At 42.7% G+C, this 24,412-nt stretch overlaps 2 protein-coding genes across 4 annotated transcripts in view; both read left to right on the forward strand.

The window, feature by feature from the left end:
• The first annotated feature begins 307 nt into the window (after positions 1-307).
• On the forward strand, positions 308-10,308 carry LOC147798083 (matrix metalloproteinase-28-like). Its single transcript, XM_087141569.1, has 9 exons — positions 308-985; positions 3,890-3,972; positions 4,507-4,703; positions 5,474-5,698; positions 6,418-6,663; positions 7,375-7,485; positions 8,029-8,205; positions 8,772-8,905; positions 9,252-10,308. Exons 1-9 carry the CDS (start codon positions 857-859, stop codon positions 9,534-9,536), a joined length of 1,587 nt encoding a protein of 528 aa, XP_086997695.1. The 5' UTR covers positions 308-856; the 3' UTR covers positions 9,537-10,308.
• Positions 10,309-13,827: 3,519 nt separating this feature from the next.
• Positions 13,828-24,412, forward strand: part of LOC147798084 (TNF receptor-associated factor 4-like) — a 72,558-nt gene continuing 61,973 nt past the window's right edge. For all 3 annotated transcript variants that reach the window (XM_087140711.1, XM_087140713.1, XM_087140712.1), the window contains exon 1: positions 13,828-14,346. In XM_087140711.1, the coding sequence (XP_086996837.1) occupies positions 14,204-14,346 (143 nt within the window). In that variant the 5' untranslated portion in view covers positions 13,828-14,203. The remainder of the gene's footprint in view (positions 14,347-24,412) is intronic.

The following is a 24,412-nucleotide window of genomic DNA, read 5'->3' on the forward strand; positions in this document are numbered from 1 at the left end:
AGTTAATAGGTTGTATTAGGAAATTGATGCTGCACTTAATTCATTTTCTTTTAATTTGAAAAATCTATTTTTGCATAAAATAATGATGTTTCCCTCTGAGATCATCACATTCGCCATGTTAATGTTTCACTGGAGTTTGTGTCACGTAGCATCATATGAGAGGAGAACACGTAGGTGATCATTGGCATACATGGCATAAGAGTCATCATGTCCAATTCCACCTTGGCATAAACAATAGTACTGTCAAATCAGACTTCAGAGTGATTCCTTGACGAGGCTTCACACCTGACACAAAATATTCAGCTGTTGTACAGCCATCAAGCCCAGCTCCTGTTTGCATGGAACTTTGTTGATTCTTCGAGCTGGGGGCTAAAGGTTATTCTACGGGTCAGGATCTGCTGCAAAGGCCAGCGTTGGTCACGTGACTGGATAAAAACGGCTACGGGCACCCTAAGTCGAGGAACAGTCAGTCTGGACAATGAAGCTGCATTACTTTGGGAGTAATCTTGACATCATATTGTAACAACCCCCTAATCTCCACCGACCTCGCCTGATCGGCTGGGCGAATTATCCCGGCCAAGCGAGGCCAGCGTTAGTTGTGTCGCCCGGAGGAGTTTGTCATTATCCGGCACACCACAAATCGAAGTTTTCGCTCTGAAAGGAAAGGTTTCCTCATCGGCTTCGGCGTCACCGAGGACATTGGGAATTTAGACACCGCGTTCGTTGCATGGACGAGGTGACATCTTCAAATTCATCGGAAGTGGTCCACAAATAGAGTCTCGTTTGTTCTTTGGGGGGTTTTTGGACTACGAACGACGCACATCTCGACCAAATATTTTCAGTTTTGGGGTCGAGGATGGAGCTCAGAACTTTATTTTCACTGATACTGCTTCTCCTGCTGGTGTGCGTCCATGAAACTGCGTGCGCCCGAGCGAGGAACAAAAAGAAGAAAGGAAAAGGCAGGGAAAACCTACCAAATGTCGCTGTGAGTATGATCGTTCCTAACATCTTTGACAAACAAGAAGTTTTCTTGTTTCCTGTTGGCAGTTTTTTTTCGTTTGAAGATAGGGTAATTTTCTCCAATCTTACTGATGTGATAATCGTTGTGTCTCCTGCACACGCGGACTAGAGTTCTTTGCAAGAAAGCTTAATACTGGTGTACTTCTGTTATGTTGATATGACACCACGCTACCCATACGTTTGCCGAAAAGTGCAGCGATCTTTACGGGTGCGTGACAGTTTTAAAAGTTAAAAATACTGGCAGAGTGCAATTGTGTTACGTGCGACAGAAAATATTCGCTGCTAAAAATGTTAAAAGCTGGCATAATTGCGTGAAGGATAAATTCAGCTATGTGAGTGTTCGTCAGTCTGTGTACAACGTATGTGTTTATTTGTTCGTGTTTGACTGGTCAAGGACTGTATTCACCAAATGACAAACAAGTTGAGCTCTACGTGTAAACACGTCGGTGCTTTTCACGACATGGCCGAGTCATTCCTGTCATAAAGTTCCCGTCGGTGTTTAGGGGCGGATCTTGGTTTAGGAAAGGAGGACCACTAATATTGACGGGACCCCCATCCCACCCAATATCTGGTTATACACCGGCCCCTCTAAAGCTTGCTGGATGTAACTGTCCACCTACGAGATGATACATCCATCTGCCATTGCTATTTGAAATTTGACATCCCCTACAACTGACTCTTAGCCTCGCATTCGTAGTGGTATTATCATTCATGGGCATTACAGCCAACAAGTCCGTTTTTCCGTTGAGTCCATGTTTGTCGTTACACCGTGGCTCTTTCATTTCCTGCCACATAGTTTTCATCTCGTGTGCGAAACATTGACAGGTGCCAGATTTCTTGCCGTTTTGATCGATGTCCTGTCGACTGTGCTGATCCGTGTTGTAGCGGTGTGCGATCCCTGTATTCGAGTCCTTGCTGAGTTGATCCAGTTCACGTCGCAGAGGGTGTCTCCTTTTAGGTCGTGGGAAAGATCATCTGGCCGAGAACTACGTCACTAAGGTCGCACCACAGAGCAATGGTTGCACATACCAGGCATCATGTGCAGTGCTTTAAGCCTACAACAGAGTTCATCAAACCAGGAGTCGGACACGCCCAAGAGTTTAACAGATTTTTGGGATTTGAGCAATCGATGCGTTTGTTGAGGGTTTGTCTAGGCCTATACCCGCCAAAAACAAATAGCTTCACGACAAAACAAGAAATCCAATACAGTGTGCATGATATTTGTTACCCTTAATTCTTTTTTTTTGTGTAGATATACCAATGCACCTGGCATGTTACGTTCCCAGACAATCTGTCGTTTGCTTTCCCTTTGCTTGTTTTTAAAATGATCAGGCTTGTGAATATTGAGTTGTAGCAAACATTTGGTCAACTTATAAATTCACCCAACTACAATTATCCGGGTATTTCCCCATCACACAGGTGGGACGGACTCCGCATCTCCACAAGGATCTTGCCTCTTCAAATTGACTGTGACAAAACCTGCTCTTTGCGGTTATTGGTCACTGACATTTCACATCGTCGCCCGTAATCGGCACGGTCCATGGTCGAAAAGTTTTCATGACGCAACGGGTGCCGAATCCACATGTTTAATTCGTGTAATGTTTGGTTCGGCACCAAAAATGTGATAACGGGACAAAACATAAAGCTGAGGAGATTATATTCCGTCCGAGAAAACTTGGCTGGGGCGTGGCTGGGGTTAGATTGGTCGTGATGTACAGTGTATATCGGCTAGGATGTGGTACAAAACGACAAAATTTGGTATGTTTGGGTATTTCTGGGCTGTGTTAATTTGTTGGGTGATATGACTTGCGTGTCTCAAGCTCTTTTGCTTTTTCTCTTGAAACTCTTATTATCCTCGGCGCCCTTTAAAATAGGAGTCAAAACGTCAAAAATCCACACACACAAAAATGATTCGTCTCTCAGAATGTCCGAGATCACATCAGCAGCTCCAAGCATTTTGACCTTTCTCGCACCACGTCGAGGCTTCAATGACACCACCTTCGGCCAATCATAATTGGGTCTGATTTGCTGGACCAAAATCGAACTCGCCTGCACAATTATGAGGTTAAGCCTGTTAGGGAGGTTCGGGAACACAAAGCGACTTTTTAAGTGATAATTGGGCCCGCTAAGCAGCCCCCCTCCCCCAACCTTGGTGGGGCTTCACTTAAATGCTTCCGTAATTCTTGAACAATCCCGAGCCTTTTGCCCTTGCTGTGGTCCGGTCTTGCGACTTGTCGACCTTCGCGTGGCCTTCACTTGAAACTCTGAAAGGTCTTGGAAGCTGTAGCTTTGATGATAAGATGTAATTACAGTTAGTTGATTGAGTTTGAATAATCAGTCGCCAAATAGGCAACGTGATGGCTCAACCCCCGCAATTTATCCTCATCATTTGGACAAATGAAAAAAATGTTTCGGGAAAGATGATGAATAGGCCTAGATTTATAGTTGATTTCGTCTGCCTTCCAATTTTCTATATGTTTTGACTTTGTATTTTTTTCGGCCCTGGCAATAATATCTAATTCTTAGTTTTAAAAAAAAATTAAAATTCATTTTGGTTTTCCAGTCAATGAAAAATGTTGCTGAACATCATTTGCCAAATTTTTGTAAGAATTTCAATTGCCCCGACAAGGATATATCCTTCCAAAAGATTGGTCAAACTTTTCCTGAGTTTGCCTAAAACGGAGGTAATGTCTTCCCGCTAATGTTTGTTGACATGCCATCGACCAAGATGTTACAATAAAATTATTAAAGTACCTAATCAGGTCGATTGCTTCTCGATCAACGTTTATCATTTTTTGATTAGTAATCCATCGATGCACTATCGGAACGAACTGATGAACCTTTGTTATCGGCCAATCGTTACTTGCAGAATTACCTAATGAAGTATGGCTACGTTGCCCAAGGACCCGACGGTGCACCGAGCAATCCGGCCGATATACCGCGGGCACTCAAGTAAGATTATCCCGCCCATGTCACTCGGCAAGTGCCGCTACACTTCCTTACCCGATCCACATTCTCCTAGATTGTGATTTCAAAATAGGGATTAAATTTTGTGGTAGAGTGAGGCAGGATTTTTTTTAAAAAAACAATCCCGGTTATGAAAATGACAATCCTGTTGTGATTTTCACATAATATGTTAATATTCGTTTTCAAACAAGAATAATATAAATTTGTGCATATTTCGAGCTTGAAATACATGCAAAACTTCATTAAAACAAATGCAGTTTACTATTGGGTCATTCTGTAAATTTGGGGTCCATATTTTCATGTCCCCGTCACATCTGACACGATTTTTTAAGTCTGTAATACATTCAAACAATTTCAACAAGTGATTAAGTAATGAAAATTACCTGTCAAACAAACTGATACTGAGTCAGTGATATTTCTATGTCAAATTACAAAGACCAGTCGTAACAGGGTCACATGTCACATTTTGGGCCCCTAAAGTTATAAAATGACCCAAACTGAAAACCGCCTGTCCTGTAGGACACTCCAGAAATTTGCCGGTATCGAGGAGACGGGTATCCTGGACGACGCGACCGTCGAGCTGCTGGGCAAAGAGCGATGCGGGGTGGAGGACATCATCGGCTCGGCTAAGATGCAGGCCAAACTCCGCCGGGGCTCCGAGCCTGGCTTCAGCCGCTACAGCACGGCCCAGCGGGAGAGGCGGTACAACATCGACGGTGAGGTCTTTCCGCTGTTTGAAATGAAAAAAAAAAAGAACAAAGAAACTTGGGGTAGAATTTGAACAGGCTCTGGCTTTATAGTCAGCAGCCCTAAACTGTTTAGTTTCTGTAAATGTAATCCCTGCACGGGAATTTTTACCACACGCACTCTCACACTACGAACATCTAACAAAAGAAACACAGTTCACTACAATGAGCGTCCACTGCCCGTGCACCATTTTTTCTTTTGTTCGATGTTCATAATGTTAGTAAATAAACAATGAACACATATGTAATTGAATGGCTTGGTCTATTTCAATCACTGTACCTAAATTGTCAGGAATTGTTTTCACTCCGGCAGTTAACATCACGAATGAAAAAATGCACCATTAAATCATTGGCTGAATGATTGATTTGGCAAGCTGAATGATTTGGCATTATGTGGATCTATGGGTTCTGGCTACGTAGGTGGCCGTTAGCGCAGTGCTGGATGGCATGAATTAATTTCAGTTGGGCAAGGAAAAGTGGTAAGAAAGTTAGTTTTTTCACGTTTTTGTGCATTGCAGTTTTTGAAGCATCACTTTCGTCGAGTCATCTGTCTGATCTACCAACAAAATTCATGAGTTGACCCGACAATCCTGACATTAACTTGCACCCAATTGTCACCTTAAATCATTAGCACGGGCCTTAAAAAGCCAGAACAAGTTCCACACAGTTCAAAGAACTTTCTGCCAATCACAACAAAGTTCTCAAAAATTAAGTCTGTCACTTGAAAATGCCTCCCACAGGAGCAAAATGGAGCACAACCAACTTGAACTACTACTATGAGAACTACGCCGAGGACATCAGCCAAAGCGACATGAGGGACGTCATCAGCAGGGCCTGGAGGGTCTGGTCCGATGTCACGCCGCTGACTTTCACGGAGGTTGATGCCAAGCCCCAGGCCCACATCGTCATCAAGTTCGCGCGGGGTAACCACGGCGACGGGGAGTACGCCGCCTTCGACGGCCCAGGTGATACATTCTTTCACACCGAGGGGTTGAGTTCCTCGCACTGCAAAAATGCCAAATTATGTTCAAGTTGCAGTTTGGGAGCACTTTTTGGCTACCTTTAGAATTCTCGCTGTTTATTAACCCCGCAAAGCCTAGTTCAGGGTGGGCAATTTTCCACATCACAAGTCGTCTGTAGTTCGCATTCATCTGTGGCTCCCGAAACAGTTGCAAACGTTTTGGAAGCACTCGAACTACTGACTCAAAGTTAACACGGATTGTGTGGCAGATAAGTGAGGCTCGGGGAGTCGCAACTCATGACAACTAGGGCCGTTTTCCAATACTCAACTTCGTCTCCGTCTCAGGCTTCGTTCCCAAAACCAATCCCCGATTGTTGGCCTGAAGCGTTTAAATTACATTGGATTACTGTAGTTTTTGGCTTTCTTGTATCTTATTTTATGTTCTGTGACACTATTAGACTGCGCTTACAGCTTCAAAGTCAGCTAGTAAAAAACAGTTGAAGCCTAAGACGGAGCCGAAGTTGAATATTGGAAAACGGCCTAGGTCATGAATTTGAAGCTACGTCATAGCCTGAGTTGCAGTTTTGAACTTATGTTTAATACCCACTGAGCACGAAAGCCTCACTGCTGAAAAGTTAGTTTGTATTAAAGACCCGACGTGTTAATGTAGGAAAAATATCATTTTGATCCTTTTCTCGTGAATTTTTTTTCTCTAACTCCAAGGTGGCACCTTAGCCCACGCTTACTTTCCAGAGAACGGCGACGCCCATTTCGACGAGGACGAGGAGTTCACGGTGGCCTCCCCCGATGGGACCAACCTGTTCATCGTGGCCGCCCACGAGTTCGGCCACAGCCTAGGGCTGGCCCACTCCAGTGAGCAGGGCGCCCTCATGTACCCCTGGTACCAGGGCTATGTGCCCGACTTCCAGCTGCCGCGAGACGACATTTTGGGCATACAGCAACTGTATGGTGCGTTTCTGATCAGCGTAAAAAGGTGTTCCAGTTTGAAGGGGAGGGGCGGGATCACTTTCTTGAGGGGGTTCAAGGCAAGGGGTCTGGCACTGGAACACCAAACTTTCCAGTCTTTAGACGAGGAGGGTGCACAAGTTCTAGCACAAGGGGCGTGTAAGGGGACACACCCCAGCCCTCCAAGGCCTGTGCCCCGTGTGCCCCCAACTGCTCATAAATTGGAAAAGGAAAAACCCGGCGATAATCCGTCTTGGTCAGTGTTTCAACAGTGACCAAACCCACTGAGTGCCCCCCCCCCCCGACAATGAGAGCCCAGAAGGGACCCACCCCCTGTAGAAATACCCAGTTCCCCTCAAGTTACGTCACTCTTTATTACATGTACACAATATGCCTGTCCCTTCTTGTATAAATAGCCAGGGCGTAACCATCCCTTGGGATGGGTAGGATACTTATACTTCTGACAAAGGGCGTAAGACCACTCCCAGGAATTCTGACAAAGACGTCATCCTTCGATAGCATGACCAATGCAAAGTACTTCATGTAATGAGAACTTGGAATGGAAGATACCGTGATTTAAGTATTGGATATTTCCATTTTATCGTCCGTTTTTACACTGTTTCTTCCCTTTTCATTAACTCCCTCGGTAGGCCTACATGCACGCGAACGTCCTCTTTATAACATGGCATTTGTTTGTGCTCTTCAATCCGCTAGGTAAGCCTGACGTAGCCCGGCCGGGGACGCCGATGGATGATGGCTTCGGGCCTCGCATCAAGCCCGGGCGCCCAAATACCTGCACCAGCGACTGGGATGCAGTAACAATGGGTGAGCGTTGCTGTAGCCACTGACATCTATTTTAAACAGCCCAGGCACTTCAACGGTAAAATAATGTCACATTCAACATGTTTGGTTAGTCTTTTTTCACGCCGTCAATTGCATCGATAGTAAAGCTAGCTTGAATCGCTCGAAGTGTCACGACCGAATTCCAGGGAGCATCACAACCTTGTTATTCAAGAATTAAATTGACATAAAGACATGTACGTCTCGAGTCTTCCTTCAACAACCTTTATGTACTTTATAGTCTGGTCAACTCTATTACCGTCTCTCGTCTTGTAAAGCCGTATCCTAATCAATTAGCCGCAACCAAAATTAACACGCTCTGCACTTTTCCTGTGTACACACGTGCTGTCTTTAGCTGAAGCCACTGCTGGTGGGACGCAGCCCAACTCAGAGGGACTGCACCGGCTGCGATGCACGCAGTCTCGATTCAAGCCGGACATTCGGCATGCCTATTGTTGATCTTCACTGGTTTTCATAACGGGGGGGGCAATGGACAAGACTTATCTTGTTTTATTTTCGGGTTTGCAGGTGGGGATGGGCTCACCTACGCCTTCAAGGGGCGTTATCTCTGGGCCATCAATGACGTGGGCGTGGTTCGAGGCTACCCCAAGAAGATCGGCCTTGTGTACCGTGGAGCCCCTAGCAATATACACGCTGCCGTCACCACGTTTGCCTACTCCCAGCCTAGGACCTACATCTTCAAGGGTATCATTTAGCTCTAAACCCGTGCGGGGTTGTTACACAAATAATGTTTAGCGTGGAGTAGTTTTTACTTGGGCGGAAAACAAGTTACCAGCTAAACTGCTGCGTAATGTATGTAAATCTTGATGGTTCTCAACCATATTTTTGCTCATTGCATAAAATATTTCAAGCCCTATTTCGAGTTGCTCTGTGAAATTGCACCCGCCCTAGCTTTTACGTTGGTTACAATAATAGATAAAGTAAGATTGGTGAAATCTGTTTACGGAGTGCCCATAATGACTGGATCCCTCTTGTCATTCTGACGACAAGCTGTTTTATTTTGTTCGCCTGACAAATGTTTGAAATTGACCGGTTAATTCATATCACGTCATTTGCAAACCATGTAAATCTTGTCGACAGGATAAGTTTTTCCATTTTCATTTCTGTGTTCAAAGGCTCAGTAATCCTTTCTCATTCTTTGGGTCAAATTCAGAGGTATTTCCACAGCTTTCCTCCACTTTGCCTGTCCTTTGTTCCTCATTCCTGTTTCACACCAACACAATCCTCTCCTTCACGGTTTGAATTCGCAGGGCATCGAATGTGGAGATTCACCAACTTCGTTCTGGACCCTGGCTACCCGAAGAAGACCGCCCCTCGCGGCGTGCCACAGAGCCCCAACGCGGCCTTCGTCTGGGGCGGTAACGGTCAGATGTACATATTCAAGGTACGACAACAAGTTACTGGAAATGTTTTGGGGAAAATATCGATATTTGAAGTATTGTTTTTATTTTATCCGATGAAAAACTTTCTGAATCGGTTCAATACCTAGGCGAAGTCGCAAAGAGGGATAATTGCCACCAAGTGTGTGGCTGACTTCAAACCTGCGCTTGGTAGCTAGCCGTCCTCAGCGAGCTAGCACTGAAGCCGTGTCCAAATTAATATGGCTGTAGCTGGTTTGCTATGGGCTTACAGTTGTTTCAAGCCTCAGCCAAGAAATCAGACGCTCCCATACGTTAATTTTCGGGCTTGTGTAAGGCTCTTCATTATTCCCTGTACCTTTTGGCTCCCAGGGGGCGCGGTATTACGAATTCAACCCGGAGCGGGAGAAGATCGTCGGCTCCCCGTTGAAGATCGCCACGAAGTGGCCTGGTGTCCCCGTCATGATCGACGGCGCCCTCCAGTGGCGCAACGGAAGGACCTACTTCTTCAAGGGCGACAGCTACTGGCGGTTCAATGACGCCAAGCTGAAGGTTGGGCGGGACTTCCCGCGCTCCAAGGCCCTGTACTGGATGGGTTGTGGACTGGAGGAAGGGCAGGTCCTTCCAGAAAGACTTCAAATGTCAGAGGGGAAATGAGATATTCAGATATTCAAATACCTGCTTGGTAGAAGCTAAATAAGGCTCTCCCTTAGAGATTCCCCAACCTTTTTTTCACAAAACAAGCAAGCATTACTGATTTGCATTTGATGGGGCCGACTGGGTGGACAGAGAAACCTTTGCCTGTAATACAAGCAATGCACTTCAGGCTCAGAAACGCCCCCACAAAAAACGGCGGCTGCCTTATTTTTTACACATATGTTCTAAATTAATTTGATGTCTGCAGGATGCTTGACAGTTTGGAAAGGCAGTTAAATGCTCGTTGTTTCTGTGTTCGTGTATATCATTAGTGAAAAGGCTGCGTCCATGTCCCTGCGGCTATCTAATGAGGGGATGCCGTTCATTTACAACAAACGAGAAACTTGTCTTCAAACTTACCTTACAAGTACGTTTATTGACATTTCCACTAGGGCAATATTTGCAGAACTGGCATGTACCGACTGGACGCGTTTTTGCCTTTTGTAAAAGGCGAAAACAAATTCGGTGCTTGGGGTTAGTAGTTAGGTCGCCTCGTCGGTACACTTTGACCTTTTCCTGTGCATAGAAATTATGCACCGAGTATGGAGTTGTTTAGGGTTAAAAATGTCAACTTAGACTATTGGTTGCAAGGCAATAAGATTTTGTCGGGCCCTGCCACACCAGCTATGCTCTTTGATGTCTAACTAGCTTCGTGTTCGTATGGGTTGGATGCGAAAAGAAACGACAACCATTTCAGAATTAAAGCTTTGGAATTTCGATGTGGTGTACATAATGGTGTTATTTGGTGATGTATGTATAGAGTCGCTACTCATGACACTTTTAACGTAATATATCTTGCACGTTTTCAGAACCGTATAGTTGCCAGATTGTAACAATACAAGTGACTCACAATAGTGCACCTTCAAGTGTGTGCAACGCGTTGGCCAATCACAACGCAAGAAATCTGTCGACCCTTTCCAAACGCGCATTGGCTCGACAGTTAATTTTCGTGCATTTTGATTGACCAAGGCGTTGAAAATCTTGTTAGGTGCACTATTGTGAAATACCCGTATTCGCGTAGATTTTACTTACAGTCGACAACACTTTATAATACTGTTTTCAAAGGGATATTTTATCAAAATGATACTTGTTAAACAATAATAAAAGTATTGTAAATATTAGTGTCAGGTATAATGCTATTTTAACCACTTTGCTCTTTGTAAGTTTACGGGACTTTTTCCAAATACACTGTATCAGAGTTTTTCTTACAATTTGAGCAATAAAAAAAATCCCTTGACTTTCTCTAGTTCGTGTCGGTCCACTCCGCTAAAATGACAACTGATGGATTTATTTCAGACATGTCTCTGTGAATGGTTGTGCTTATTGGTCAGCAGCAGATGAATGTCGAACTCGACTCTTTGTCGAGAACTAGAAAGCGCCTCGACTGCCCTTTCGTGAATGAAATAACACCGCCCTCTGTTGAGCAATTTCCGTTGGAAGTTTTTATCGTTGTTTAAACAGCACCCTCTACAACCCCAGGCTCCGCAGGTTTGCAAAACTGGCTTCTGAACAAGGAAATCGGAATTGAATTAAACTGGTTGGATTTAATATTTTATTTTCTTTGTAATAAATTTGTTATTTAAACAAAGAAGACAATCGTGTTAAATTGTGGTTTCCGCAAAATGAGAAAATCGAAACGAATAACACAAATGTAATCGTCCATCGTATCACACTAGTTTCAACTCGCCACATGAGTTTTTGGTGCGCAACTATGCATGATGCAACCAACAAATTTCGCATTGTCAGTCTCTAGACTGACATGGCTGTGATTCAACTCTTATAATGTACATATATAGTTCCCAAACACATGTCTTCATTCCCTTAAGAACAAACTCTCCAATTCCTGCATAGGCCTCTTGTCTTTATGAAATGATAAACGACGTTTACTTCTGGCTTTGACGTCAGTCTCTTAGTCTCTTCATGTCACGACTGATATTGTATCAATATTTGCTACGCTTCAGTCAGATTTTGCATAAGTTCTGGTTAGTGTTATGATTTTTTTTTTTTTGGGGGGGGGCTTCTCCCTCCTTGTGTAACCATTAATCACTATGATTGCTTGGCCCTATTAATGGGGACGCATTCTTTATGGTAGTTCTCGGACACCGTATAGGATGATTTATGTCTCCCACAAATTTAAGATAGCAATTTGGGATTTTTTATGTTCCTTGTTGTCTAGCTGTGTTTTTGCCAGGCCCTCATTTGATTTTTCAACAGTTTCTACTCTACCTTTGTTGTGGTTCAATCCATTAGGGAATTGAATTTTCTCTTCTCCGTTGCTTCTAGACGTCAGACTTTGCTTTGTTTTCTGGAATTTATGGAAGTAATTTAGTTAAATGGCTGATTTTATGTGGCTGTTGTCGGCTCTGGTACTGCTTGATTTATTATCTGAAACCTAACTGGAATAATTTGTCTATGTGGTCACCCGTGGTTCCTTGAAGTGGAAACCTGCATGTTTTTGTTTGACAAGTTTTCAACCCCCAGTGGTAGGCAGTAAGTTCGAGTCATGCTTGTAGGCTCCCTCCTCATTTCTCTGGGGGATATTCCTGTATGGACAATTGCCTTCCTTGTCCAAATCCAAAAGTGAACCCAAGGTAGAATTGCGTCTGGGGAGTGAGACTTATAAAACAAAGCTGTGGTTTTGTCGGTCATTAATGTTTCTGTTGATAAAGTCAGTGGTAATGTACGAAATAAACCTAGCGTTTTCCCGTGTGGTTCCGTGCCAAAACTACATATGCTTCTCATGAATTCGGGACAGACAAAAATAGTCAACCGTTGGGAATTTGGATACAAACAAAGCACAATATTTCTGCCGACTACACAAAATATTACTCCCACTGTATCTAATAAAGAGGGTTGGAGATCGACCAGAAGCGCTCCTGGGAGAGAAGAAATAATGTCAATATGGTTTGCCTCGTTGAGGAAAGGGCCAAGTTGAATGTTTCAGCAGAACGGGGGTGGGTGGAAGAAAATGACAGGCTCCCCGTGTCTCAGTCTATAAACTGTGATCAAGGCTGGCCTAGTCTATAATTCAAGGCGAGCTCTACATTGTCAAGGAGAAGCAGTTGAATTTTCGTGCCATTCATATTGTTTTTAGTGCAGCAAACTTCTTGGTGTGGCTGCTGAAAGCCCCTAATATTTGGTTCTTCTGGCGTGCTTAGTCACTAGCGTGCTTTGGCTGCGGCTTTGGAGTGGCCGCGGCGATGGTTGGTGTCGCTTGTAACTGTTGCTCAATTGCGGCTGCTTCTGTCGCTGTAGCCTGTATATTAATTGCTTTTGTGAAATAGAATTCATTTTTTCCTTCTTCTTTGGTGGTAATCCATGCCCTACTTAATTGTTGCAAGTTATGAAAACCGTGTTAATGATGGGACCTTCTGATGGACACATCATGAAGACGGACACAGACACTCTAAAGGGCGAATGGGGGGGGGGGGAGAACGATCAGGCTCCCCCGGAGCAAATTTTGGGTAAAAGAATGAGCGAAATGGGAAGTTTCTTCTCCCCCAAACAAGCTCCCCCCCCCCAAAAAAAAATTATTCTGGATCCGCCCTTACAGACACACCCGTGGAAATTAGCATACAACTGAATTCATTTATGCCAATATTTTCTCACGGTTTGTGGATGTTGTCTTTAACTTGTTTTTCCATCGCTAACCCCTCTCGAAATTCCAGGGTAGCTTTTTTGTCACGCCAGTCTGGTAATCTGCGGTTAGACTTCGCAAACTTATATCGATCGCCAGCGCTGACGAGACTGACATGTGACAGCAAAGACAAAAAAATACGGCGACGGTGGTTTGATCATTGAGGTATAAACAGACGACAAACATCAGCTGTTAAAACGAATATTTCTTGTTTGTCGTGTTTTTTTTTATTCCTTCACAATCGCGAAAGCCAATTTTTTACATTTTGCGTAACATATGTACACCCCCCTTTGATCAGTCAAACAAAAACCGCCATTACTTCGTAATCTCAGGACTTTCTACCCTTACGAAATACCGAACCAGCAGATGTTCACTCGAACAAGGCAATTCATCTGTAATGAGCCACAGGGGTCAGGTATTAAGATTATTTTCCCCAGATATACTTTACATTCTCTTCCATTTACGCTACACCTGCCAGAATGGAACGGTCCGAATGCACGCGGGTTGACCAGTGAGCGATAACAAAACAACCTGCACGTGGTGCTTTGGCAGAACATGTAGTTCATGTCAAAGTTCTTCATGTTTTTGGTGGGTATAAATTTGGTCTTCAAATGAACAGAAGTTGTTCTGACAACTACTACGATTGTACTTTTCAAAAATAAAAAAAAATTAGACCCCTTACACGACTTTCTTGAGCCAGCCGAAAAACACATGAAGTATGTGATATAGATTCCGATATGCCATTGCATTCGCGCACTGCAATGCATTATGCACGAAGCATGCATGCAGCGAAAATCAGCTGTTTTCACATATAGTGGACGGCATTCGGTGGTGATGTGTGACTGCTGTCAAGTGGTTGAATCGGTTTCGTTCGCCACTCGCTGACTCCCTGAACTCTGTCCATACCTACCGAAGATTTGTACTCAATCCTTCATTCGAAAATACAGAAACATCTGAGGAGGAGGATTTTGGTTAAATAAAGCCAGTCGCCATGCCGGGGCACAAGTTTCGTTTTCACGAGAAGGTAGCGCGGCAGTACATTTGCCCGCTGTGCCGGCTGCCGATGAATGCGCCGGTGCAGATCACCACGTGCGGTCACCACTACTGCGACACCTGTTTGCAGGAGTATCTCAGGTAAGATTTCCATCTTCCTGTGGGTTTGTTGTGGGCATTTGATTTATGATCAGTGGTTTTCGGGGTTGTGAAGTTGCACAACAGCTGAACTTGTTGGATTCCCTTGTCATTATGTGTCATTTTAATTTGTTAATGATGTACAAATTGTCATGTTTGTATTTGAGGGGGGTGGTACGCTGAAGTTTAGTGATCCAATGGGAGTGGCAATTCCCTCATGTTCAGGAGTAGGCCTACATGAGTATTGAGATATTCGTCTTCGGTCATTTATCATTAAATGAGTTTTTAAAATTATGTAATATTTTTAACAATGATGCCATAGTTGGCCACTTTAAAAGGTTATGAGATACATTTTGTTATGGTAAAATGATGCAGATTTTTTTTGTTTTGTTTAAAGTGAAGTGTCAATAACACATAACACTCAATATATCATTGCCCTCCATTAATCAGTTATCAGTGAATATTTGGATGGTACTGAATTATAGAATCTTCTGGCAAAAATTAGCACAACTTACCCCAATAACTAGTTCTGTATGGGGTATACATGATTCACATACTGTACTATGGCGAATCTGTTTCTGTTTTGCATTAATATTAGTATATGTGCAGGGTTGATTGCTTTTCCCATTGACTTTAAACACACTGATTTTGAATTGTCGCGTTTCAATTTCCACTTCAACACTGTGTCCTTCCACTCTGCTGGGGCATTGCATTGTGCTTGGGGGCACAGTCAATTTTGTTGTCATTTTTGGTTAAGTCAGTGTAGTCACAGTGCATGATCACCAAACTGATGACGTCAAAACGGTGTTTGAATTATGTACATGTAGCTTGCCATTTGCTCAGCATAAATTCTGGTTGTCATATCGTGCAGTTAGTACGATGACAAGGCCACAGTTCATTTGGAGGATGTGGCGAATCTGTGATTGGTTTATGTAAGCATCCCCTTCTTTGGCGTCATAAGCTTAGACTACATGTACAAATCCTTTGATCATCAAATTGTGACACACTGAACTCTATGCTGCTGAAGCCGTTCTTTGATATTTTGCTCTTGTTTCCAACCCAAAACTTGTTCAGACTTGTCACTTCCAGCCCTGTTGCCCTACAAAGTGTGCAGTTTTCCCCTGAAGCCTAAAGTGTACACACACACAGGCCCTTGTCAATAGCACTCATGCATCCCGTGTACTGGTAGGCACTCAGGTCTGCAGGTGTGTCTCCCTCCTGTATGAAATAGCTTTACAGTCCTTCTTCAGACAGCTGCACTCTTTAATACCAGATTTGATTTGGTTTTAGAAGGATTAAATTCTGGTTTCCAGCCAGGATTATCAGTTAATCGTTACTGGAGGTCATTTTTCTTTGCTTCTGTTGAGCAAGAAGATGGCAGATAAAGAGACAAGTCTAGCTGAGAAGTGTGGTTGGTCTTGACCAGGGTTTGAAAATTATTATCTGTTAGTAACTTACTGCATGAACTTTTGATTTGTACAGTACCGTTCTGTTTTCATTCCGTTAATTTAATCCCTCCTATGCAAAGATGCTTTCTTGACAAAGTTGTTCTGTCAAAATCAGTCAAAAGCCCCTATATATCTGTCTACTGTAGCAAATCAAGTGGGAAAAACTTTAGACTGTAGTTACTGCAAAAGGAGGCTTTTAACTCATTGCATCATCGTCCATTTTATGGCTGTCGTCCAGTTTGCGCTGGGTTGGCCTTGGCTCCTCCTATGATGGCCATCCACTTAGTCCAGTCCCTCACATCTTCTGCACTCACAAACGACGAGGGAATTTTTGTTTGGAACTTTCCTAAAGCTTTCAAAATCCACCATTGTCTATCAGTTCATCTTTAGAGGGGCATCCACGGTGTACCTCTGTATGGAGACAGAGTGAGTATTGGCTAAGTTCTGCAAAATCCTCGGATAGGGTGGATTTTGAAAGATCTAGTGGAGCCGATAAATGCCAGAAATGGCCTGGTGAAACAGAGTCTGGCAATGAGTGTTGTCTTGGTAAATGTAGGGGACTTCAAATGGCACATAAAACTATAATACAGGCCTGTAGAATCTTGATCCAGATGCGAGGATTCTTCTCATGTCTAAACTCTTGTCAAATGTATAGTCTACTGGCTGGGAGTTTCATTTACTCTTTCCAGTTTTGTGGTTATATTTTGCCTGAAATTTAGTGGTACTTCTCTTCGGTTTTTATTTTGTATTTTGGCATATATATTGGCTTCGGTGCAGTTTCTAGGTTAGAAGATTTATAGTTTGAAAGTAGAACGGGCATTGACAAAAGTGCAACGCTGGGCATTTTATAGTCCCACACCACCCTGTATTTACTGCCAAACAACTGCCGGCATTGTGCTGGCAGGGGGAACTTTCTGCTCCGGTTGAGGCGAGTGTACCCGAATTGTTGAAAAGTTGACAAGTTTTACACCTATTGCACAGGCGAGGGTTGGGCTTTGTGTTTCTCTTGGGAAAAATTTCCTATTCCCGTGTGGCTTTTGGGCCCCTGCTGACACTCCTGAGTTCAGTGGCTCACTATATTTGGTGGCATTGCCAATTTTTGACAACCCCCTTGTGAGATTTACGATGTTATGGCTATGTGAATTTAATTACTGAAGTGCTCATGTTCAATCTCTTTTCTAAAATCATTTTATTATCCAAGCTAGCTGAACTAGAATAGTACACAAAATGCCAATGGTACTTCTCAGAATACCAAGTAAAAAGAGTCACTTTTTTATTTATTTTAAACTTACTTTTTTGTTGTATTGTCATTTCCATCACCTATTAGACCTGCATGTTATCCAGTCACCAGAGCCTAAATCTATAGAGTTGCCAAGTGGAAAATATGTAACAAAGCCCAGCTGAGATCAGTAGCATATGTGTATATCTGTGACATCATGCCCGGTAACCAATTTTCTTTACTACAAGAAATACACCATACTTTTTGCTCATCGACTAAAAAAGAAAGGCCTGTGATTAAATTTGCATTCCATTGGTGGGACCATTCGTCCATGGTTACACTAGACAGGGTATCCTGTGCTATTACTAAGCTGTGCCTCCATTTTCCAAGAATGGTTCTTTTCATAAATGAGGAAAAACTGTTAGAAGTTGGAACAAGACATTGCTCCCGACCTTACAAAGTTACATGGAAATGTATGCACACCCTTCTTGACTTGCAGTTTAAAATTTGAAGTTATTTATTTGTGGTTGATTTGAAACAGGCTTTATGGCTTTTTTTGCAGCCCCTGCAATCTATAGGGCTCCTCTATTCTTTAATTTGTTGAAGTTGATTCTTTCCAACATCCGTCAAGAGTAACTCTCCAAACCCATCAATGACCACCTTGAATAACCCGTTGGGGAGGGGGAAAAACAGCAATTCCAAAAACATGGCCTTCCCCCCATTGTTGTCCAGTTTGGGCCCGTCCTTATCGACCCATTGTTGCTCTCTGGCCGACCGATCATGTTGGGCCTTTAAAAGCGCCGCCCCAATCCCAAAAGGGGACAGTGGGAGCACTGTCCGACCGTTCCTGAACGGAAGACAATGCCGACAATACCTTATTATAATCCCCACTTGAGCAGTTGGCGATGAAAGGAGGACAGTAAACGTCATTGATCACGGCGAAACCGGACAGATTTTTCACGAAGGGAAGGGGAGCTAAGCTATTTTGCTGTGTTGGGCCGTCGTAGTGGATTTGTCGAAGGCCCTACAGAGCTTCCAGAATGATCCAGTGGATTAGGGAAACTCACACCTTGTCATTACGTTACATTGTTGTCGTTTGAGATGTGAAATTCAGAGGCCAGTTTTCAGTCAAGCTGTGCAGTGTGTACTATTACCTTTACAGCTGTAGATTTTGAAAACATTTTATGAGCACAAATAATATCATTGAAGCTTGTTTGTCAGAAATGTGTGGAATGAGAGGGGATTGACCTGAATACAAACGTGTAGTTTACCAGTCTGAGCCCTGACTTCCAAGGTATTTGTTTCCATGGCAACCTTCCTCAGTTCATCGAAAATTCTCCACTGTGTTTGAAGCAAACAGCAGACTCTATGCGTTTTGACTTTTGAGGGGCACCAATTCCTGCACAGTGTACGTTAAAACTTAATAGTGGACAGAGGTTTAGGATATCCAGGTTTTGAGTTGGGAGGGGCAGAATAGGATTTTATTTTAAGTAAGGGTCCAGTTCTTATCATCCTAAAGAAATCCCCCCCCCCCAGAAAGGTGAAGTAGCATTTTGAAAATTTGGTACTTTCAGTTGCTAAAAAAAATTGGCCAATTTCTTTTGGGGGTGGGGGCAACTTTCCCCCTCTGCCCCTTAGTGGATACACCACTGGTGACCAAGATCTAATCTCCTTGAGTTCTATCCTGCATAATCTTACAAACCTTCAGGGAGATTTGAAAGGATCTGTGAGGTTTAGGGGTAATCCCTCGTTTTCAAGTCAGTTCTAAGAAAGATATCGGCCAGTTTGCCTAGGGGACTTCCTTAAGGGCCAGAAATGAAGAATTACCACAGTTTTTTGACATTCTTTTTTTCCTGTGCAAGCAAGTTTCATTGGAGCATGCTTTCTGGAAGGCAGGTTTAAAATTAATGCGCTTGATGGCACTTTCTTAGATGATTATATTGGCACATATGCCAGGGGAAAATGTTTTGAAAAGGAATTTTTAAAAAATGTAATGTCCATTAAAGAAAGATAATTGAACAGTTTTAACCATTACAATCCCAACTACCCCAGGAATCTAATACCGGCTATTTCCTTGCGGAAGATTCAATATCGTTATTATCATATTATTGTAAGGGATTTTGATTAAGGCATTCCGGCTCTGCCCATTAAAGCTTTCAAATTTTTTTGGGGGGGGGGATAGGGTAAGATGTTGATGCATCAGAGCTGATGAAGGGATTACGACAAGCAGATTTCATTCCAATTAAGAATTTGTTATTGCAGAGGAAATATACTTGATAGGTTTTGCCACTTTGCCACTTTCCAGTCTTGGAAGAGTTTTTGATACATGTCCTCATCATGCAGGGATTACTTCACTGGCTGTTTTAAATCTTGTCACTTCAATGCATTCTGTGTGCAGTTGTTAATTAGGCTCGAGTCATCCATAGATGACTCCTTCAAAAATTGGTTTTGCTAAAACCCTTTAAGACTCATTATCGGCTTTATTAGTGTGGAATGACCTTCAGCAGCATGACTAAACAAACTTCAGCATTGCGTCTAGTGATGGACTCTTAAATATTTCATTCTCCACCCTTGGAGGGCCTGGCTTGACAAATCATTACTGCAGGTGTATGCTGAGCTAGGGATTTTCTATGAAGTCGTGCACAACCGCTTACATGTAAGTCACCAATCATCTTATTTGCCTTGAAGGCCATTTTGACTGTGTGCGGTGATGGTTGGGAATTCACCCTTGGAATATGCCCCACTACACAATACATATGTGCATGATTACACAGAATGTGATACAAGACCAGCCAGAAAAACTGTTTATATCAAATAAATGTTGAGTAATCAAGTGTAACCTCACATTTGTGTAATTTTCTCTTATTTCTGAAAAAGAGGTTTCACAGCACAAAAGGCCTACAGTGTGTTGTGCATGCCCAATTCTGACTTTCACATGTATGGTACGTTGCTTGAAATCCAGGTAGCTAGATTACGTGCTGACATGTACACAGTTTGGATGTTATAGAGATCAGACTAAAAATGTCTGCGTATTTCCAGCACATACATGTACCTGATGGCTGATTTGTTCTATGAGTAGCTCCTTGATGTTGCAAAGGGGGAAAAATTAGGATTGGTTGTGGGACATATTGAGACCATTTGTTTGTATGGCTATAGTTTATCCAGGCAAATTGTGGTAAAGAAATTTGACGTTTACCTATATCAAATTGTATGAAGTGCCTGTCTTGTATTATATTGCTAAAGTGTGCAGCATATTTATATCATAGGTAATAGTTCCCTCACAAGACAGATTCAAAGCAAACTATATTGATACTCAAGTACACTGAGTCCGAGTCAGTGGACAAATTCGATCAAAGATAACTAGTTAGCTAGTGATTGGTTTGTGACATACATGTACCTAGCCCATGTGCAGTGAAGTTGAAGTGCGAGCGACCCTAGTTCATCATTGTCAGGCCGTTAGGCCGAAGGGGAGAAAGGGTGGCCTCAGGAAGGGCATAGTAGCAAAACTAAACCTGAAAATGGTCGTTTACTACTGACATACTGTTTTTCCGGCATTTTTCTCATAACTGGTCCTCTCTGCACTGTGTTGTTAAAAACTGTTTATGGCAACCAACGATGTGACCAACCTTGGTAGGCTGGTCGCGAATAGTTGACACGACTAGTCCAACCATTGTGTAGACTAGCCTGAGTTCGATTAGAGTTAGTTGAACTGTGGTTAACTATGGTCCTTGATTAACTTGCCCAGTATTGCGAGACATGAGTATGTCCACAAATATTTTGTGGACTTGTAATTATAAAAGTAGATCCAATTGCAGCTTGTCATTCTTATTGAAACTTTCCATTGGGTGTTAATGGTCACAGATGGGCGGGTGAAAACAAACAAGTTTGCTTTGACCTCCCTCGCCCAGGCCTCCACGAGCCGGCTTATTTTTTTCACCAGATGCCAGTGTTTGTGTTTACAGCCGGTGACTGGGAACGATGCACCTTGACCAATTGAGAATAGGCCCGTGCACAGTATCCTTCCCTTGACATTGGCTCCCACCTGCCAGAACCGATTCGGGAAAAAAAAAAATTGATCGCCCGAATGGACAAACCCTGAGTGAGTGAAGAAATTCTGATGATTTGAAGGGAGCAAATCTTCCTGCTGTGTGCTCTGGGCTAATACATCTGTCTTGCTGCTATGATGCCATCTGTGTTTTTTTTTGTTTTTTGTTTTTTAGCCCCATGCCTGCCCTGTCGGCCTAAACGAGGAGATATTGATCAGTATCAAATGCCATCTGCGATTGCAGGAGAGCTGTCTCTCTCCCCAAGTGCCTTTTGCTGTGGACAGGGAACAAATTTATTTCCCCAGTGGCCCACCGTTGAGTCGCTGTCCAGATTGATTTCTTGTTCAGAGTGGCACAGTAAATTTCAGCCAGCCCACGTTACAAGTAGTTAGGTTTCCGCGTATTAATTACACAGAAGCTGTGGATGCTTTTGTTTTCAGTGTGCATAAAATTTGAGGTTCATGTCCAAGTGTTTTATGTGTTGACACAGCTACTGAACACTACCATTACAACTGTACAACCGATCAAATTCCCTCAGCTTCCAAATGTATTGTATGTAACGTATTTGCCGTTGTGCAAATACATTACTTTTGTTTACATATCCTCGAGAAGCAACCTTCACCAATGTCATATAGTAACACGTGCTGGGATTTCATCATTGAAATTTTAATTAATGCAATCACATAACATAAACGTAAGGTGCTACATCAAGCGGATCTGTGCTGATTTTCAAATTGAAAGGAAAAACGGTAAGAAATGATGCCAATAATGTATTTTTTTGAAAATTTCAAATGAAAAATCGGCCGAGATATTTCCGGTGTCTTATCAGAGGTACATGTATAAACATGAATTTCATTTTGCTGTTGTGTACTTTACAGTGTATCTCAAATCCTGTCAATTGGTCTCAGAAAGTCTGGTACTTAAAAGGAAACAGTTTTAAAAAAGGGTGCCCACCATAATAACATCATTAAAGCACAGCAGTGGCTTCTTTGATCATATGGCTCTTTAAAGATTTTTGAGAATCGAACATGTTCGTGGTGTGGGCACGCTGCGAGTTCTCTTTCAACGCTGAAATCCAACTCGGAAGCATGCCTTTGTGCTGCTCAGACACGAAAATATTTGATAAGGCATCACTTTACCTTTGGCCAGTTCAATTCAAGTCCGTGGCCCTAAAAAGATACCAGTGTCATATTCTGATAACTGATAGTACGTATCAATTCTCCTTTTTATGCAAATAATCATTGGCGATCTTATTTAGGCCTGAAGCGGCGTTGTTATGCTGTGTTGACTGTTGAATGACTGCCCTGGCAGTTAGCTTTAAGGGAGAAGCCAAAATTAAAATACCAGCTAAGAATATTTTGAAACTCTCGGATTCGAGTTTCAAAACGTAGTCATCAATATTTTGCTGGCAGGATGTTAATGAACAGAGTTATGTCAACCAGAGCCTACACTTCCAAATGCCTTTTCCAAAGGTTACAAAATCCTCAATAAGCACAGAACCATGAATTCAACAATGAAGCACTGCTTGAGAGCAGTTTTCAAAGAGTGGTTCAGGGATGATGCATTCTTATGATTATTTGGAGAGAGTTCCATATTTAAAGCCAAACGGCAGAAAAAGGTGTGAATGCCAAATTTTCCTTTCGTTCACAGCATTTGGTCTTCCTTGTACAGATCGGTGTACCAATGAGCTGATCAGAACATGTGGTTATTGTATCAATTTTGAGTGACCTCATAATCTCGACTTTTTTTGTCCGTTTTTGCTTGAAACATTACCGACTCGTAAATTTTTCACTTTGCTGGAAACCAGTAACACACTCAAACCCCACGCACACCTGCATATGTGCATAAGTTAATAATGTGCTAGAGTTGTACATCCCTCAATCTTGTAAAATCTTTCCATCTCTCCTCGTAGATTTTGATGGATAATGCAGGGTTAAGGCGGAGGTCATCCATGTACATGACCAACATGTAATGGGCGTTTCAAAAAGATGCTGGTTATGAAATTTTCCTACCCTTTTTTTTTTAAAAAGAAGTTTTATCTGATTCCATGCTGTTGTAATGCAAAGTGTTCTTTCGGCATGTCTGTAGGCCGACATGTTAGTTCACCGCAGTTTGATCTCATCTTGTATAATCCTGTATTGACATCTTAACCACTCCATGCTGGCCTGCGTTGTGTACATGTACATACATGGACAGTTTCCCTTCTGACTTTGTGTTGTGCCTGGAGCGTATTGATTTTCTGCCGCCTGAACACGTCCCGTCACCTGTAATCAGGAACTGAATTGGAATTGATTAATTGGCAATCGCCACTCATTACTAGGAGCATTAGGTATTGATCCCCAATCCCCCCAAAATTAGCTGGCTTGGCGTAAACATGTTTGTTTATGGACTAACCTAATGGTACACTATCTTGTGGAAGATTGAAAGCAAAGAAAAATCAAGTTGTGATTATGATGTTATCCATTTCAAATAGGGCTGCTACAGCTTAAAAGCTGAAAACATATTCGGCAGAAATTCACTCACTGACCCAAATTAACTGAGAACTGTTTACAAGAGGTGTACATTGTATGACGTTATGGACTACTGGTCAGGGAAGAGGAAATATTCTTGTGCATAGCAAATTCCTGAATGTAAGGCTTCATGAAATTCACTCCATGATATCCATACACAAGCCAGTGTACATGTACATGTATGCATGCTTATTTATACGTGTACCTGGGGCTAGCTTCCACTCTGAATCATCTGTGCTTACAAACTTCAAAAAAGTGGAAACAATTCCACAGGGAACTGCAGGCTTCCAGTACTGAACTGGGCCTTTGCTGCCAGTTTCACAGAGCAGAAAATGCTTAATGCAGTATTTGTGCACATTGAGTAAAAGTTGGGGGGGGGGAGCCAGTCAACATGGTACCATATCACACATCAAGCGAATCCAAATTTGGTCCCTGCTTGCCCCCTTACCTTTGCACAGCTTTTTAGGAGGAAAGCTCCAAGAACTTCCTGGCCTATTCTGTTGGTGAGTGTTTACTGCATGCTGTTATATTGCCAGACACTGCTGTGTGTGTGCTAGACTGTATGATAGGGTAATCCCCTGGATTTATAACTTGAACCAATTTGGGAATAATTACCCCCCACCCCTCCTCCCCCAGGTCTGTGAACCTAGGGTCGACGACCCCTGTACTTGAGCAGGCTATTTTAATAAGTAAAATACATTGAAATTTACTGAATTACATGTACATTATCATAGAGGTTTTTATCAAATACACTATAGCAAAAAAAGATGCTTCATGGATTCAGACGAACAAGATTTATCATGTTAATTTTTCATTGGAGAAATTGAACAAGTCCATAAACATGAA

Source organism: Acanthaster planci, linkage group LG09 (genome assembly GCF_054643075.1).
Source record: "Acanthaster planci isolate LZ-2023a linkage group LG09, COTS_SCS, whole genome shotgun sequence".
In the NCBI taxonomy this organism is placed as follows: domain Eukaryota; kingdom Metazoa; phylum Echinodermata; class Asteroidea; order Valvatida; family Acanthasteridae; genus Acanthaster; species Acanthaster planci.

What these genes read in the sequence shown, in the direction of transcription:
- LOC147798083 (XM_087141569.1), top strand. Translation starts at nt 857, where the DNA reads ATGGAGCTCAGAACTTTATTTTCACTGATACTGCTTCTCCTGCTGGTG. An exon ending in GAGGCGGTACAACATCGACG is followed by an intron (nt 4,704 to 5,473) that starts GTGAGGTCTTTC and finishes TGCCTCCCACAG; the next exon opens with GAGCAAAATGGAGCACAACC. An exon ending in CGCCGCCTTCGACGGCCCAG is followed by an intron (nt 5,699 to 6,417) that starts GTGATACATTCT and finishes TCTAACTCCAAG; the next exon opens with GTGGCACCTTAGCCCACGCT.